This window comes from Nematostella vectensis, chromosome 8, assembly GCF_932526225.1.
Source record: "Nematostella vectensis chromosome 8, jaNemVect1.1, whole genome shotgun sequence".
NCBI lineage: Eukaryota > Metazoa > Cnidaria > Anthozoa > Actiniaria > Edwardsiidae > Nematostella > Nematostella vectensis.
In genome coordinates this window covers 16,452,661-16,470,722 of record NC_064041.1, presented here as the reverse complement: position 1 = coordinate 16,470,722, position 18,062 = coordinate 16,452,661, and the positions used below count along the sequence as shown (strand labels likewise).

General features: G+C 44.6%; 1 protein-coding gene across 1 annotated transcript; it reads right to left on the bottom strand.

Annotated features, from left to right (window-relative positions):
* Positions 1-1,772: 1,772 nt before the first annotated feature.
* LOC5507961 (serine/threonine-protein kinase Kist) lies at positions 1,773-17,943 on the bottom strand. The gene is made up of 10 exons (XM_001628531.3): positions 17,752-17,943; positions 16,141-16,359; positions 14,348-14,628; positions 12,759-12,851; positions 12,146-12,268; positions 11,536-11,627; positions 6,331-6,410; positions 3,647-3,751; positions 2,420-2,523; positions 1,773-1,990 (listed from the first exon to the last, which is right to left on the bottom strand). The coding sequence occupies exons 1-10, from the start codon at positions 17,765-17,767 to the stop codon at positions 1,856-1,858; spliced, it is 1,248 nt and encodes a 415-aa protein (XP_001628581.3). The 5' UTR covers positions 17,768-17,943; the 3' UTR covers positions 1,773-1,855.
* Between the last annotated feature and the right edge of the window lie 119 nt (positions 17,944-18,062).

The window sequence follows — 18,062 nt, the reverse complement described above, 5'->3', positions numbered from 1 at the left end:
ATGGAACGTCTTCTGTCTTCTCGAAAAAAAATTCTAAGGAGTGAAAAAAAAACAACACTTCGTGGGAAAGGCAATAGGTATTGGACCATAGGGGAAACCCTTATGAGATATGCTGACTTTTAGAGTAAAGATGGTAAAAAAAAAACGTAGTCCGGTAAAAAAAACGAGAAACAGAGGTCTATTTCAGATCTTATACAGTACTCCCATTAGATATGAAACATCATACTGAAATATTAGTACACAGTCAACAAAACACGGCACACAGCAGATAATCTTACTCAAGAACGGATGAGAGAGCGAACAAGATGACAATATAATCACCAAAGGTTGACACAGCTTGGCTTTTCACATATAAAATGCTACAATTTTATGTCTATGAAAGTGACAACTTGCTTTGAATAACGTGCAGGGTTCAGCGAACTCTCGCCGAAGATATCAATATTCAGCGAACATTCGCCGAAGATAAAACGCCGCGTTTTATTGGCCAGTACTGGGATTGTTTTCGCCACCTCTTCGCATAGCGCTGGCCAATCAAAAAAGACCCAATTTTATTCTGATAGTTTGAATGACGGAAGGAAGCGGACGAGAGTTCTCAGAATATTGACAACTAGAGTAATATGCAATGTTTACAATGTGGAAGTGAAAGTCTGCTTTATGATGTTTCTTTATTTGCTTACTATTAGGAATGACAAAGTGACATGACGGAAAAAAGTGCATGGAAATGAGATAACGCAAATATTTAACGAGAAGTTACTTTTTTTGCTTTCCCATCAAAATATGCCACTTGCACTTTGAAATCACGTGAGGCACTTTTGAGTTAATAAACCCACGCGCGCTCCGGCTTTTGGTGGCAAAATAACAACAACAAACAAGTTATTCAGCTGTTACGAATCATCTCGAAAGTTTCTATGTCAGGTTGAAAGATTTCATTTTTCGTCGCTCTCTGGCGTGACGGCCAAAAAAAAAATTGTTTAAAATTTCATCACATATTTTTTTTTTTTTTTTTTTTTTTTGGGGGGGGGGGGGGGGGCTTTTTAAATACGGTCAATGGGAGACGTGGGCGAGCATGCATAAATGTCTGCGGCAGTGAAATAAGAGGTTTCCTGGGGCCTTATTTTAAGGGCAATCACACGCAATTATGTAAACCGGTATAGGTTAATTCATGCATGTTTTAGATATATATTTTTAACTTATGATTTTAACCGTGTCTAAATAAACCATATGTATGTATGTAGGTTGGTAGGTAGGTAGGTAGGCCGCCACAAAAGACCAAGGAAATCAATCTCTCAATCAGGACACCGTTAAATAGCCAAGAAAGAAACATTAATGAAATAGACTTTAAAATTTGTATGCAGGGGTTTCAATAACTTTAAAGTAGAAGGCTGTGCTTGGCGGCTAGGGCTTCGATGCATAGACTAATGGCTAATAATGGCTACTGCTACTTTGCACAGAGTAAAATACAACGACAATTGTCACCCCTCATGAAAAAAACAAACAAACAATAAAAACGATAGAACACTACTGAACAAGGTTTCCTTTACCTATTTTCTTTGCTGAAGACGCTATTTTTGATCAGGAAGACATCTCTGTACAGTTTAGGCTTAAGTTACCCATGATCCTCTTCGATACAAATCAAAGATGGCGGCAACAAGAGACCTACGATTCTCGATCGAAACAAAGAATGAATCCGTTCGAAAATAACAGACAATTAGATTAAGGGAAACAATTTGTTGAATGGAATTCAATAGAATAGGATATTTAGTGAACAAAACCACTGTTGAAATAGCTTTTAATGTCCTCGTTGATTGTTGGAAGAGCGGACGCTAGTGATACCATTACAAACCGGCCGGACTTGTCAATAAAACCGGTTTTGACAGAACTCCCGCAAAGGGAAATAACTTGAGATAACTGTCCTACAATTGAAGGTAATACCCGTCAGGCTTTGTGCGGCTAGCTCGCAGGCTGACGCATCTTCAAATACAACGAACACCTGGAAGCAATAGAACGTTGGATGTATGTGATTAGATCGCGAGCTTACTAGTCATCACCATCACCATCACCATCACCATCACCATCACCATCACCATCACCATCACCATCACCATCACCATCACCATCACCATCACCATCACCACCACCATCATCACCATCATCACCATCATCACCACCACCACCACCCACCACCCACCACCATCACCACCGCCATCGCAGCCGCCGCCGCCAACAACACCACCACCACCACCATCATCACCATCATCATCACCATCATCATCACCATCACCACCACCATCATTGCTTTTAGCCAGGGGGAGGTGCTTAGGTGGTCTGATGTAATCATTATCATCATCATCATAACCCACATCCTCACCATTTCCTTCATAATCAATTTATACTGAAAGAGAGCAATGACAGGCCTCACCTTTCCCATACACGACACCCATTGCTTGCTCTCCATATATGGTATGCGCAGTGAAGTGACATCACCAAAAGTTGAACACTTCTCTCGAATATCTTTTACAAAATCTGCCATAGACATCCTGGCATTATTACATGTAAAAAAACACTTATGTACTACCCCATACCTATTTCTAAGAGAAATCTATTAAAGGACTTCGAAAAACATTCCCCTTTCATTCCCTTCCCTCTCACTCCCCTCTCTCCCTCTCCCACCCCTCCCTCTCACTTATCTCCCCTCCTTCTCACTCCCTCCGTCACACATTCCCCTTTCACTCCCTTTCCTCTCATTCCCCCCTCCCTCTCACTACATCCCTCCCTCTCACTCCTCTCCCTCCCACTCCCCTCTCTCCCCCTCCCTCTGACTCCCTCCCTCCCATCTTCCCCCATCACCCTCCTCCATCTCACTTTTCTACCTCCCTCACTCCCTCCCTCTCACTTACCTCCCCTCCTCTCCCTCCCTCCCTCTCACTTTCCTCCCTCTCACTACCTTCCTCTCACTTTCCTCCCTCTCACTCCCCTCCCTCTCACTCCCCTCCCTCTCACTCCCCTCCCTCTCACTCCCCTCCCTCTCACTCCCCTCCCTCTCACTCCCCTCCCTCTCACTTTCCTCCCTCTCACTTTCCTCCCTCTCACTTTCCTCCCTCTCACTCCCCTCCCTCTCACTCCCCACCCTCTCGCTCCCCTCCCTCTCACTCCCCTCCCTCTCACTCCCCTCCCTCTCACTTTCCTCCCTCTCACTTTCCTCCCTCTCACTCCCCTCCCTCTCACTCCCCACCCTCTCGCTCCCCTCCCTCTCACTCCCCTCCCTCTCACTCCCCTCCCTCTCACTCCCCTCCCTCTCACTTTCCTCCCTCTCACTCCCCTCCCTCTCACTCCCCTCCCCCTCACTCCCCTACCTCTCACTTTCCTCCCTCTCACTATCTCCCTCTCATTCCAATACCCTCCCTCTCGCTCCCCTTCCCTCCCTCTCACTTACCTTCCCTTTTTCTCACCCCCTCCCATACCACCTCCCTCTCACCCCTCCCTCTCACACTCCTTCCCCCCTCACATTCCCCCCCCCCTCTAACCCCCCTCTCATTCCCTCACCTCCAATATCACCCCTGCCCATTCATTCCAGCCCCTTCCTCTCCCCTCCCCTCCCCCCCCCCTCCCCTCCCCTCCCCTCCCCTCCCCTCCCCTGTCCACTGACCTTCATAGTCCTCTTCAGAGTCAATGAGCTCACTTGCATCCGCAAACATGTTGGTCAGCTGTAACACTTTAGTAGGTAGCAACAATAAGTCGCTCAAGCTAGGAACTAGAGCACAAAACAACCGTGAATAGAAAAGAAACATTAAGAAAATATTGGGTGGTACAGCCACACCCCACCACTGGTCATTTCCTTATATATTGGGGGGGGGGGGGGGGGGGCACGCGCCCCCTGCTACGGCCCTGAAACACTTTACACAAGCTCACGTTATACCTAGTAACGCAAGCTAGTAACTGGGGCAAAAATAACAAACCGTTAATAGAAAAGCGTGACAACACGTTACACAGCCTCACAGAAACCTAGTAACGCAAGCTAATAACTGGGGCGAAAAAAACGAAACGTGAATAGAAAAGCGTGACAACACGTTGAACAACCTCACAGATACCTAGTAACGCAAGCTAGGAACTGGGGCAAAAAAAAAAAACGAACCGTGAATAGAAAAGCGTGACAACATGTTATAGAGCGAGAAACACGTTATAGAGCGTGACAACACGTTATAGAGCGTGACAACCCGTTATGGAGCGTGACAACACGTTATAGAGCGTGAAAACACGATATGGAGCGTGACAACATGTTATAGAGGGTGACAACACGTTATAGAGCGTGAAAACACGTTATGGAGAGTGACATGTTATAGAGCGTGACAACACGTTATAGAGCGTGCAAACACGATATGGAGCGTGACAACCCGTTATAGAGCGTGCCTTCACTAGTTCATGTTCGACCGCGTTACGGAAAAGTATTCAACTAGATTCGGGCGAACCCGTTAGCAGGCTTGTACCCAGGGGGGTGGGGTGTGCAAGGGGAGCGAACACCCCCCCAACACTACATCACAAGGTCCCCTTTTCGGTTCTCAATAGAGGTGCTATTTGGAGACAAAACTATAAAGCATAAGCTAGATCACTCCGGTATGTAGCCAAATCCGTCAATAAACGTCCCGTGGAGATACTGCAAAGGCATAAAAATCCTTTTTTTTTTCCCCGAAAAAATTTGATCACATTTTTTATCTTAATTTTAAAATAGTCTCACCAAATGATCAGCATAAATAATAGACACGTCTGTTTATCGTACAAACGTTTTCCTCGCCCTTGAACGGCCTAAACATTTCGATAATCACTCAAACGATCTCAGGATGTCTGAGTTTGCTTTGTTCAAACGATTGATTGCCGAGGCGGTAAAACAAGTCACAAACCACATCAACACATAGTACTACTAACTATGAACATTATGAACACCCAGGGTAGGAGCATCTCCAGAATACCATTCCAAAAGGAAATCACAATGGGACTTCACACCTCGACTCCTTTAGAACTAGCCAGTAGCCAGGTATCCTAAAGTTTAGCATTAATTCTCGCTGTCTAAACATTCACCTCGACTCCTTTAGAACTAGCCAGTAGCCAGGTATCCTAAAGTTTAGCATTAATTCTCGCTGTCTAAACTTTCACCTCGACTCCTTTAGAACTAGCCAGTAGCCAGGTATCATAAAGTTTAGCATTAATTCTCGCTGTCTAAACATTCTCCATAGCGTTTTCACTCGACGATCGTTTCTATTTGAAATCTTTATATCACAGAGGTCGGGAAAGACTGGGACGAGACAGTCACATAATGTCTGCGCAAACCTCGTGAATTCCTGGCCTAAAGAGCGCAGGTCACTCGTCACAGATAAGAAGGAAAAATGATATTTTCTGAAATAGTTGAGAATAAAAGGTAACGAGCAAATTTCCTTCTCCAGATAAACATTTCCTATTAGTTCAGGCAAAAATATCGCCGAAATTATATCCTTAAACATAGCTTAACCTAGATTTGTTATGACCGTTTAAATTATATTTTGTGCATGTTTATTAGTATATCTGTAGTTATGTTTGTATGAATGTACTTGTTTATAAGCATTGACACTCCCAAATCAAGGTCTAGTTATAACATCCAAAGATGGGGTGAAATCTACTACACCTTGTGATCTGCTGCCTCCCACATGGTCAAGATTTAGGTACATAACTAGTGTATAAATAATTTTGAAGAACACCTCATGCGGATGCTGCCCCTGCTAAGGCCGAAACCTACCGAGTTGGGGACTAGGGGCATTGGGCAGCACCCCTTGTTCGCCACTCCCCAGCGAGCAGCTCACGCCTCTCGCGAAAGCGTGATCGCTCCCGCCGGGGGAGGCGAACTCGAATAACCTTTTAGCGTTCGGATCTATGGGTGCTGTTAACTACATGCATTTTTAGCGTTCGGATCTACGGGTGTCGTTAACTTCGATGCTCTTTTAGCGTTCGGATCTACGGGTGTCGTTAACTTCGATGCTCTTTTAGCGTTCGGATCAACGGGTGTCGTTAACTACGATGCTCTTTTAGCGTTCGGATCAACGGGTGTCGTTAACTTCGATGCTCTTTTAGCGTTCGGATCAACGGGTGTCGTTAACTACGATGCTCTTTTAGCGTTCGGATCAACGGGTGTCGTTAACTACGATGCTCTTTTAGCGTTCGGATCTACGGGTGTCGTTATCTACAATGCTCTTTTAGCGTTCGGATCAACGGGCGTTGTTAACTTCGATGCTCTTTTAGCCTTCGGATCTACGGGCGTTGTTAGCTTCAATGTTCTTTTAGCATGTGAATATCTCAAGGTCTTACTTTGTAGCAGGCCTTGTAAAAACGGATGAGAGAGAAGAGCATCTGGTGTGATCCTTGCAGCGGGAGAACACTTGAGCGCCCTGGAAACAAGACACCAAGGTTAACACTTAAGAGCGCCCTGGTAACAGAAGACACCAAGGTTAACAGTTAGGAGCGCCCTGGTAACAGAAGACATGAGCGCGCTGGTAACAGAAGGCATTAAGGTTAGCAGTTAGGAGCGCCCTGGTAACAGAAGACACCAAGGTTAACACTTAAGAGCGCCCTGGTAACAGAAGACACCAAGGTTAACACTTAAGAGCGCCCTGGTAACAGAAGACGCCGTGGTTAACACTTAAGAGTGCCCTGGTAACAAAAGACACCAAGGTTAACACTTAAGGTAGTGGTTAACCCTTAATTTGTATAAATATAAAAAAAAAATAATAATTTGCTGAGTATTTACCCAAACAACGCCAAATTTGTAACACATGAAGACATTAAATAGCACAACAGGGCTATGTAGCTTTAGAATGGCTTATTTACTTTGTCTCCATGGTAACGCCCCTTTAATAGAGCTGACATTTCCCTTTTCATTAATATCTCTGTCTAAATTTATTATATCGGTTTTAAACTTTGTACATATGTTCAATTACGGGTATTCTATGCAATAAATAAAGGAAAATTATTATTTTTTTATTTTTAAGTTGCCAATTACTAAAAAAATGAGTTTCCATAGCAACCGGCACAGGATTGCCTTTGACACAAAATCCTTCATTCATTGCAAGTAACTCAATTAAAGGGATAACCCCTGAAAATCTTAAGAGAAAATGTTAAATCCCTTTCTTTTTATCAGTGTTTTTCCTAGCAAACACACAAAATGAGAAAATTCACTTGAAAGATAAGGAACAAGATATTGGGGGAAAAATGTGTCTACATTTAGTAATGTTTAAATAACTCACTCAAGTTATATTACACTACCTAAGGTAAGTTGGATAATGTAAAAAAAGTACACTTATTAGGAGAGTTTTGCTCTTTTTGCCTTTTTCTTAGTTTTTGGTCTCTTCTGGATAACCTGAAGAACAGGCACTGGGGCTATACAGTAAGAGGAACATCAGGGCAAGTGGAGTAAGTAAGTTCTGGCTCTACTACTGACTCTGGTTCTGCTTCTGTCTCTACTTTCCTCTTACCCTGTTTTCCTTGCTTTCTCTCTGGTTTAGAGCTTAGACCAAACTTCCCTGAAGAGTTGGCCTTCTTGTCTACCTTTGACTTTTTGTTTGCCCTAAGTTCTCGTCTCCTCTTCTGGTACTTTACGCTGACTTTATAGGCAGCATTCTTAACCCGTTTGCTATCTTGCCTCCGCAAGGCCTCTAAAGTGTTCTGCCCAGGGGCTACACCACAAAACTTTAATAAAACACCCTTGCTTGCAGCCCCTGTATTCGAGACTCTAACTGTCTGACACACAGCAATGACAAGTTTTCGCTTGCCACAGAACTTGTTCTTAGGGCAGTTGAGCCATAGCTGCCCATTGACTGCCTCGTTCTGATTTTGGGTGAGGCCCTTTAAACATCTACCCAGCAGATCATCATTGGTCAACCTTACAAAGATTGGCTCAAGCTCATAGAGAAAAACCTCTGGGAGGCGGACCACATCCTCATATTCATGTGTCCCCTCCTGTTTTATCCTTCCAGAATGAGCACCATGTGCCTGCTTCTTTATGGCAGAACTTGTGCTGCTGCTCTAGTGCCACATCTCCTCCATCAATTTTATGATAAAATATGGCTCAGATTGCCTTGACCATACCAGCCTTATCACCAGGGTTATTTCGTATGGCGTCACCATAGTAGTTTTGGATTTTGTCACATTGTTTCTCAGTCAATCTTCCCTGGCCCCCACAATTTTCCCGTCTGAGAGCTTTCTCCCTTTCATTTCCATTTTGTATCTTCGAAGGGCAGACCCCATTCTCTTTTGGACATGGCCCACACACTTCTCCTTCACTACATCATACTGGTCTTTCATGGCATCTCGCACACTACCATAGCAACTGCTGTCGCCGTCCCCAACAAAAATTGTATATAGCAGTCCACGCATCTCAATGCTTCTCTTGAAGATATCTATGGCCCCTGCATCCATGGCTTCAGAGGAGCCATCATGGTTTATACCACAGATATGTGTAGCCTTCCACTCATTATAGGCCTCGCTGTCCCTGTCAAATCTCTCATGTGACTTGCACCCTTGACACACAAGGGACTTAACCTCGTAGTCTAGGATCTCACCAGTGTCTACAGAAATAACAAACACAACTCCCAGCTTTGATGAATGACCCCGCTTCTGCCACGTTCCTTCGACTGAAACCGCCACGTCTGCCACTCTGGTCCCATCTGCTAGAGTGTGTATTTTCTCAGGTCCCACAGCCTGTTAGCCCCATCGCGCATTAGCTTTTCAGCAGTCTCAATAGCCTCTTTCTCTATCAAAATCAAATGGTCATTGTAGGCCTTTTTGGTTACAGCGGGAGCTAAGTTCATTTCCCCACAGAACTTGGTTAGTCCTGCTAGACCCATAGACGTAGAGGCGAGAACCGATCGCCTATTTACTTCGAAGGCGCCACCTCCCCTCCCCCTATTTTCTTGCTGGTGTCGAGTACAGTTTTATGACCACAACAATCACAGAGCAAAAACAACTTTTCTGCTAGTCCATTTCTCTGTCCATCCTCTTGGCATAGTTGGAGCTTGCTGTCTTTTCTTCTTCATGAGCTACAAATAGCAGCCTTGACAATGGTCTCGGACAAGAGGGAAGAGTCTTGAAGCTTGAAGCCATGTGCTTTAGTGGCTTTCTTTGTGCTCGAGCCAAGTCCAAGTTTTCTTGCCTTCGAACGAGTCAAATTCCCTGCTTCACGTTCTAATTCACGAAAGGGAGTGTTTCTCAGTTTCTCAGCTGAGATATTGCGTGCTTCTTGTGGCGTCTTATCCTTAGTTTGCGGGGTCGAGATCACCACATTGCTTCAGCTTGACCTTCGCTCGGGACAACATGGCTTACTTCCGAGGCAGAGTCGTCTTGTTCAGCAGTAGTTTCTGGCCTGCTGTTAGCGATTTCCCAACGATTTTTGCCGTGAAAAACCTTTCTCTTCTTTCTCTTAATACTCCGAAACTTTTTAGCTTCTTTCGAAGAATCCATTTCAGTAAAAACGAGAAATACTCGTGGTATTTACATGGCTTGGGGAGTGCAAAGGCTCACGGGACTGGAAAATCAGCAATGGAATAAGGGATTAGGAATGTCCTCGGACTGCGGATCGAAGTTTTTTTTGTCTTTAGCGTTTTTAGATTCAAAGATATTCTCATAGCAACCACCTTGTCCCAAAACAAACAAAGCGTTGTCAGGGGTCCTTTTTTGTTGATTACAGGCGGTACATGAAAAGTACATGAAAATAGAATAATAAACGAAAGGGATAAGCTTCTTTTTAAAAAAATTGAGTTCAACATAAAAAATAGTGAAAATTAGAGGTTTTACGAGCGCCCTTGTAACAGAAGACGCCGTGGTTAACACTTAAGAGCGCCTAGTAACAGAAGACATGAGCGTACTGGTAACAGTAGATGTTGTGGTTTACACTTGAGCAAAGCAGTTTATGAATTTGAGTTAATGTGTAAGCATTGTCACTGAAGATGGTAACACGGGCAAGCCTTCCTTCTTTTACGTTCCCCCTAAATGCAGTGTGTTTGGAGAGACAGCATCCCCAGCTTAACGTCCTTATCTGAGAGCCGAGGGATCAACAGTCACCAATGTAAAGAGCCAGGTTTATAAACCTTTGAAAAAATTCGGCTTGACCTGGGATTGAGCCCTGGTCCACTGGCTCGAGAAGAGAAGACTGTGTCACTTAGCTATCGCAGTTAGTAAGCTACTAGAATCAGGGGAGATACTGGGGCATGGATCGAGAGAAAGGTTGTGGGAGATGAAGGCGTGTCTTCACTACCCCCAATGTGTGACCAAACCCTCCCCCTATGTGTGACCACACCCTACCCCTAATGTGTGACCACACCCTAGCCCCAATGTGTGACCACACCTACCCCCAGTGTGTGACCACACCCTAGCCCCAATGTGTGACCACACCCTAGCCCCAATGTGTGACCACACCTACCCCCAATGTGTGACCACACCCTAGCCCCAATGTGTGACCACACCCTACCCCAAATGTGTGACCACAACCTACCCCAATGTGCGACAACACCCTACCCCAAATGTGTGACCACACCCTACCCCCAATGTGTGACCACACCCTACCCCAATGTGTGACCACACCCTACCCCAATGTGTGACCACACCCTACCCCCTAAAATATGCCCCTATTCCTCCAAAATTAACTGCTCGAATGGCAGGGCAAGGCACTTATATGTGTGGTGCTTATATTTGAAACTCCCTTTTATACCATACAAAACAAGCTTTCACTAATAAAAAGTTATGGTAGCACTGACAATAGGCGAGGTGCTCATTCAGGCGAGGTGCTTATTCAGACGAGGTGCTCATTCAGGGGAGGTGCTTATTCAGACGAGGTGCTCATTCAGGCGAGGTGCTTATTCAGACGAGGTGCTTATTCAGAGGAGGTGTTTCTTAAGGCGAGGTGCTTATTCAGGGGAGGTGCTTATTCAGACGAGGTGCTTATTCAGGCGAGGTGCTTATTCAGAGGAGGTGTTTACTAAGGTGAGGTGCATATTCAGGTGAGGTGCATATTCAGGCGAGGTGCTTATTCAGACGAGGTGCTTATTCAGAGGAGGTGCTCATTCAGGTGAGGTGCATATTCAGGCGAGGTGCTTATTCAGACGAGGTGCTTATTCAGAGGAGGTGCTTATTCAGAGGAGGTGCTCATTCAGGTGAGGTGCATATTCAGGCGAGGTGCTTATTCAGACGAGGTGCTTATTCAGGGGAGGTGCTCATTCAGGGGAGGTGCTTATTCAGGGGAGGTGCTTATTCATGCGAGGTGCATATTCAGGTGAGGTGCTTATTCAGGCGAGGTGCTCATTCAGGCGAGGTGCTTATTCAGGGGAGGTGCTTATTCAGGGGAGGTGCTTATTCAGGCGAGGTGCTTATTCAGGGGAGGTGCTTATTCATACCTTTTTCTCTTAGGCAAGGCACGTATTTGGGAGAGGGAGACGCTTATTTTAGCAATTACGGTACACTTCCTCTCAAATAAAGCTTCACTCTTGAGAAAATGGTGCATGTTTAGTTCTCTATAACTGTTACCTTGCAAGCAAGTCTTCAAGTATCAACATGCTGGTCTTATTGGTTGGGCATTGAGGTTCAAACACATCACACAAACTATGGCAAGTCTTGCCCTAGCAGAAAACAAGAATAAAATAATATTCGATTGTTATTGTGAATCTTGATATTGTGTATCTGCTATTTCAGTAATAAAGGATTTAAGCCAACAAAATTACCAGGCTTTCATTTTTACCCTTTCACTGGGTTGTAATTTTCTCAAAAAGACAATGAAAATGAAAAAAAAGTATCTTTTGGAAACCTGGGTTAGTTAGGGGATTTGGTTCAAGGCTTCAGCTACAATGTGCTGGATATTGAAAACTGAATAACAACGAAACCACCACCAACAACAGCCACGATAATGACAATGATGGTGATAAAGAAAGGGACGATGACGGCGGCAGCGACGATGGTGATGATGATGATGATGATGATGATCATGATGATGATGATGATGATGATGATGACGACGACAATGATGGTGATGATGCTGGCGATGATGATTATGAAACTTATCATTTGCTATTCATGATCTATTTTCATTGTGAGAAAGTAGTTTTAATGTAGAGGAGAAATGGACTCCCTTTATACTTACTTGCATGCAGTTGTTACATGATTGTTGCCATGGTAATGCGGGTAGATGCTGACGCTTATAGAGAAAATACAGTAGGCACCCAAGGCTCCACATGTCACTGGCCAAGCCACACCCTTTAACAGCCTAAAGGTGGATAAACAACACAAATATTAAGCCCAGCCCCACTATGTCACCTCAGACACTATATATAACTATAAATTATTATATAATACATTGAAATTTAATTAAATTATATAATAATATATGAGTGGGCAACCACGAAACAGGCTTGTAGAGATGAAACGGTAGTTCGCATGTTTTTTTCCTACAAACCAAGATATATCCCGCTCTACACCTATGTATTGAGCACTGTTATATGAACGCCTGCACTCGCGCATTATATATATATATATATAGCAGCATGATAGCTCAGTGGAATGGACTTTGCCTTTTAAGCAAGTGGACCAGGATTTAACCTCTGGCTAGGTGACTATGTTAAGCCAGAGGTCCCTTTATCCAAAACGTTGAGCTTTGGTGGGTTATTTTTTATGCACATAGACTTAGTTAATCTAATCTAACTAATGTTAACTTGTGCTAAATACTTGAACACCCAAGCTTTGTAGGCAGGCTTTACCATATCTTCCAGATTCGCTGGATCTTTCAGCTTTGAGTTCCATCTCATGACCTCTGGGGCCTGGTAACCAGCACTCTGAATTGGCTGTAAGGGCTGTGGCAGAAATTAAACATTTAAATGCTCTTCTTAAGGAAAGGAAAGTAGTCTGGATTAGATATGGAGACTATAGCAGAAACCTCACCCCATGCCTCCCCCCCCCTTTACCCCACACATGAACCTGCCCTCCACTCATAACTTTCCCTCTTCACCCATAACCTTCCCTCTCCCCCATAACCCTCCCTCTTTCCATAACCTTCCCTCTCCACCCATAACCTTCCCTCTCTCCATAACCTTACCTCTTCGCCCATAACCTTCCCTCTCCACCAATAAACTTCCCTCTCTCCATAACCTTCCCTCTCAATCCACAACTTTCCCTCTTCACCCATAACCTTCCCTCTCTCCATAAACTTCCCTCTCTCCATAACCTTCCCTCTCAATCCACAACTTTCCCTCTTCACCCATAACCTTCCCTCTCTCCATAACCTTCCCTCTCCACTCATAACCTTCCCTCTCTCCATAACCTTCCCTCTTCACCCATAACCTTGCCTCTACACCCATAACCTTCCCTCTTCCCCATAACCCTCCCTCTCCACCCATAACCTTCCCTCTCCGCCCATAACCTTCCCTCTCCACCCATAACCTTCCCTCTCTCTATTACCTTCCCTCTTCATCCATAACCTTCCCTCTCCATCCACAACCTTCCCTCTCCACCCATAACCTTCCCTCTCCACTCATAACCTTCCCTCTCCACCCATAACCTTCCCTCTCCACCCATAACCTTCCCTTTCCACCCATAACCTTCCCTCTCCATCCATAACCTTGCCTCTCCACCCATAACCTTCCCTCTCCACCCATAACCTTCCCTCTCCCCCTATAACCTTCCCTCTCCACCCATAACCTTCCCTCTCCACCCATAACCTTCCCTCTCTCCATAACCTTCCCTCTCCATCCACAACCTTCCCTCTCCAACCACAACCTTCCCTCTCCAACCACAACCTTCCCTCTCCACCCATAACCTTCCCTCTCCACCCATAACCTCCCCTCTTCACCCATAACCTTCCCTCTCCCCCCATAACCTTGCCTCTCCACCCATAACCTTCCCTTTCCACCCATAACCTTCCCTCTCCACTCATGACCTTCCCACTCCACCCATAACCTTCAATTCCCCCTATAACCTTCCCTCTCCACCCATAACCTTCCCTCTCCACCCATAACCTTCCCTCTCCACCCATAACCTTCTCTCTCCCCCCATAACCTTCCACCCCCCCATAACCTTCCCTCTCCACCTATAACCTTCCCTCTACACCCATAACCTTCCCTCTCCACCTATAACCTTCCCTCTCCACCCATAACCTTGCCTCTCCACCCATAACCTTCCCTCTCCACCCATAACCTTCCCTCTCCACCCATAACCTCCCCTCTCCACCCATAACCACCTCTTTTCATCCATAACCTTCCCTCTCTAACCATAACCTTCCCTCTCTTCAAATAAACTTTTCCGTTCCCCACATAACCTTCCCTTTCCACTCCAAACACTACTGTTACTTTACCTGCTTTCCTTCATAGAAACTCAGTCCAAAATCCCCAAGAATGAAAACTTCTTTTACAGGATTCCACATGATGTTTGTTGGCTTGATGTCACCATGGATGATCCCCAAGGTCCTGAGACAGTCTAAGGCTTGCCCCAGATCACGGCAGCAGTTTTGGATGACATACAGTGGGATAGGTTCCTCTGGGCATGCCTTCAAGGTTATGTGATACAGGTTACAGGTCAGTAGCTCCATGATGATGCAAAGATGGTCATTTGAATAAACAAAGTCATGGAGGGTGACTAGGAGAACAAAAAAAAAAGGATGGAAGATGAAAGTCTTAGAGAGTGACAAAGAGTATCAGGGAGTATATTACAAACCAATAAGAGAACAAGGTTCAAATTTAGTTATGAAATGTGAATTGGCTAACAGAGGCCAGAAAGCATTTGGAAATTGTTGGCAAGAGCTCAGAATAATTGCCATCACAGTAAAGCTTCTTAAATTTATTTATGGCTTCCTTAGTTTCACGTCAAAAGTAGATCTACTGTGGGGGGCAAGACAATGGGCTGTTGCAAAGTGCAACAAAATGTGATAATAATGAAAAGAGCTGAATAGGTTGTCCATCTAGAAACATGTTTCCAATGTTAGAAATGACATGTGATTTATCATTATAATTTACTTGCTGCACCTGAAAAATATCTGGACTGTCACACCATTACAAGTGTCACACCATTACTATGGACTGCCTGTGATGAGTGTCACACAATTACTATGGACTGCTTGTGACAAGTGTCACACAATTACTATAGACTGCCTGTGATGAGTGTCACACAATTACTATGGACTGCCTGTGATGAGTGTCACACAATTACTATGGACTGCCTGTGATGAGTGTCACACAATTACTGTGGACTGCTTGTGACAAGTGTCACACAATTACTATGGACTGCCTGTGATGAGTGTCACACAATTACTATGGACTGCCTGTGATGAGTGTCACACCATTACTATGGACTGCCTGTGATGAGTGTCACACCATTACTATAGACTGCCTGTGATGAGTGTCACACCATCACTATGGACTGCCTGTGATGAGTGTCACACCATTACTATGGACTGCCTGTGATGAGTGTCACACAATTACTATGGACTGCCTGTGATGAGTGTCACACCATTACTATGGACTGCCTGTGATGAGTGTCACACAATTACTATGGACTGCCTGTGATGAGTGTCACACAATTACTATGGACTGTCTATGATGAGTGTCACACAATTACTATGGACTGCCTGTGATGAGTGTCACACAATTACTATGGACTGCCTGTGATGAGTGTCACACCATTACTATGGACTGCCTGTGATGAGTGTCACACCATTACTATGGACTGCCTGTGATGAGTGTCACACAATTACTATGGACTGCCTGTGATGAGTGTCACACCATTACTATGGACTGCCTGTGATGAGTGTCACACCATTACTATGGACTGCCTGTGAAGAAGGTCAGTTCAAATAGGTGACCAGTGCTTTCAAGGAAAACGAGAGATATGATTAGTCACATGACATTTCTAACATTGTCTTTTGGGTGGACATGTTATTCAATAAACGGTCTGGCACATGACTTTTTGAGTGGCAAACTCAGACGCACACACACGCACGCAAGCACACACAAAGCAGAAATGGCTGCAGCTTCAAACAAGAGAGTGATAAAGAATATATATGTTTCAAAGAAAATAAGCTCTTTGTGTAACAGAAATTTTCTCACAAGTTTGCCACCCGAAAAGTCACAAGATTTTTTAGTCACTAATTACCAAAGTACTGCTGGACTGTAGATTGCAATGCTCTTAATTTCTGCAGCATGTGTAGCTCATTTATTCCTGCATCTACATACTGATCACTAGACTTAAATACTTTTACTGCAACAGCCTTGACATGTTTGACATCACCATGATGACAAGCGGAATAGACAGTGCTACATGCACCATGGCCTAGCACTCTTGTGATCTTCCATCCTCCCTCAAGGGTGGTGCCTGCAGAAATTCAGGATTTGTTGTGATATACTAAAGTCATGGCGGGCTGGGGGAATTTTATGTAATCAGCTTATTATTTCATCAGATAAAAGAGTAAGTATGAGGTTGGAGAAGGTGGGTGGAGGTTTGAGGAAGGGGTACTGAGGTGGAGGTTGGGGGAAGGGGTACGGAGGTGGAGGTTGGGGGAAGGGGTACGGAGGTGGAGGTTGGGGGAAGGGGTACAGAGGTGGAGGTTGGGGGAAGGGGTACGGAGGTGGAGGTTGGAGGAAGGGGTACAGAAGTGGAGGTTGGGGGAAGGGGTACGGGGGTGGAGGTTGGGGGAAGGGGTACGGAGGTGGAGGTTGGGGGAAGGGGTACGGAGGTGGAGGTTGGGGGAAGGGGTACGGAGGTGGAGGTTGGGGGAAGGGCTACGGAAGTGGAGGTTGGGGGAAGGGGTACGGAGGTGGAGGTTTGGGAAAGGGGTACGGAGTTGGAGGTTGGGGGAATGGGTACCGAAGTGGAGGTTGGGGGAAGGGGCACGGAAGTGGAGATCTTTAAAAAGTCACATCAAAGTTTAAATTGTTGCCGAATAACTAACTTAAATAATATAATGCACTAGTAATTTGAAACCCACACCACATCTGTCCCAGGGGGTGGGGGGATTGACAGTTTTTTACTCTTAGACTTGTCCCCACCCTGGAGGTTTGGGACAAGTGAATAGGGATGCAAATGTCCTTGGCAAAAGTCATGTCAGTCTCTGGTTTGAGATGCTTTCTCTTTTGTAGCAAGCAATTCCATGTATCAGCGTGTGACAAGCTGCACGTTGAAATGTGCAAAAACGAATATGAATGATAAATAACGCCGGATGAAGATGACTAACTTTTCCATTTTTTTAAAAGTTATTGTTATCTTCATAGTTATTGGTACAAGTGTGCTCACTGAAGTGTACTGGGTTTAAAAGATGAAGGCTTATTTCAGATGATTTGTTGCCTATAGTTTGCATCCCGAGGGGTAGGGGCAATTGACTGCAGTTTTATCCCGAGGGGGTGTGGAATTTTCTTAGTTTTGTACAGGGTCAAAGTCTAATCCCCCACTCTTCCCCGGGACCATGGGGGTGGGGGTTCCAATTGACTAGGGCATAAGTAATAGTCATCGTTGAAATCCATTCGGGACCAAAATGTGTGACCTGGAAGAGAACAAAATAAACTTCGAAGAAATCAATTATAATAAAATCGGTGAGAAAGTACAGATCTATCTAGATCTTGAACATATGTCTAGTTCGATGTTCGCCTTCGTGTTTGTTTTTCGAGGTTGTGCGTGTACAGTCAAAGAAAGGCCTTAGTCACCTCTTAGAAATCAATCAAATTGGCACCTCATTACAGAAACTAGCGTATTTATAATCAGTACACTCACCTAGGCCTAATTCCATGCAGTTGTCGCATCTCCCCAAAGTACTATTTTTTTTGTGAGTCTGTGATGTCTTTTCCAAATTCGCCGCCACTTCCAAAATTGTCGCGAGGGAGGGGAGGCACGGGTATTCGGATTAGTCTCATAAAGAGAAAAATGTTAGCATTTTAAAATATTCTCGCCAAATACCAATGTATTTATCAATTGATAAATGGTTTTGAAGTCTTTCTATGCCTATTATGTGCTGTTTAGGAAGTACACAAAAAAAAATATATTAAATGCCACCGCAATACAGACTTTTCCCCACCCCTATCATC